Genomic DNA, 1,044 nt, shown 5'->3' on the forward strand with positions numbered 1-1,044 from the left:
GACAAGTAGAACTGCCTCATTCTTTTTTTAAGGGTTGTATAATTTTCAGTGATGGATATACCAAAATAAATTAATCTAAAAGGGGTCGTTAGGGAATTCCCTGGCGGTCCAGTGGTCAGGACTTGGCACTTTCATTGCCAGGGCCCGGGTTCAATCCCTGGTGGAGGGACTAAGATCCTGTAATAATAATATAATAATAATAATGATGATGATGATGAAAGGGGTCATTCTTTTTTAACAGTGAACTCCATTCGTCCATTCATAACCTGATTTAATCCCTAAAGTCCTGTTTTCAGCTGCACTCTGTTATAGGCACGAGATTCTCTCAGGGTGCTTCCATTTCTGTGCAAACAGAGCAGGCATCAGTGCCTACGGACGAACTTGTGCCAAACAGAAGCTCACAGTTTTCACCTCCTAAATCTTTTTTTTTTTTCCAACAAAAGGTCTCACATATTTTTTTCTGAGCCAACCTACTAGTGCAGAAACATAGAAACAAAGAGAAAAATCATTTTCCCAATAAAACACATCCAGCTATCCAGATAGTGATGTTTTCAGAGTGATATGGTAAGAAGCAAGTGACTTGATACAGAAAAAATATGCGTGCCATCTCATGTGCGATTCCTTAGAGAGCCAGCTTGATTCTTCTCCAACGTCTCCTCTTGGAGTTGTATCTGATTTTATTACCAGTTTTCATCCGAATCCACTGGGGAATGGGACGATTCTGCTTTTGTTTCTTAGCCAGGAATTGCTTGATCCTGAAAGTCTTGTGAGAAGACATGGTGAAGAGCAGAGTCCTCACCTCCTAAATCTTAAAGTTGAATTTCAGACTGCTTCAAGATCCTCAAAGCTTAATCTCTTTTTTTTTTTTTTTTGGCCATGCCACGTGGCTTGCAGGATCTTAGTTTCCTGACCAGGAATTGAACCCAGGCCCCACTGCAGTGGAAGCGCAGAGTCCTAACCACTGGACTGCCAGGGAACTCCCCTCAAAGCTTAATCTTCCTAATTTTTAGAATAAGTTTTTCCCTCTCCTAATTTTTACAATAA

The 1,044-nt window shown here is 40.7% G+C and overlaps 1 protein-coding gene across 1 annotated transcript; it reads right to left on the reverse strand.

The window, feature by feature from the left end:
- Window positions 1–622: 622 nt before the first annotated feature.
- LOC132598174 (large ribosomal subunit protein eL39-like) lies at window positions 623–778 on the reverse strand. The gene has a single exon (XM_060308695.1). It carries the CDS (start codon window positions 776–778, stop codon window positions 623–625), a length of 156 nt encoding a protein of 51 aa, XP_060164678.1.
- Window positions 779–1,044: the final 266 nt, after the last annotated feature.

The sequence above is a fragment of the Globicephala melas genome, chromosome 11 (assembly GCF_963455315.2).
Source record: "Globicephala melas chromosome 11, mGloMel1.2, whole genome shotgun sequence".
NCBI lineage: Eukaryota > Metazoa > Chordata > Mammalia > Artiodactyla > Delphinidae > Globicephala > Globicephala melas.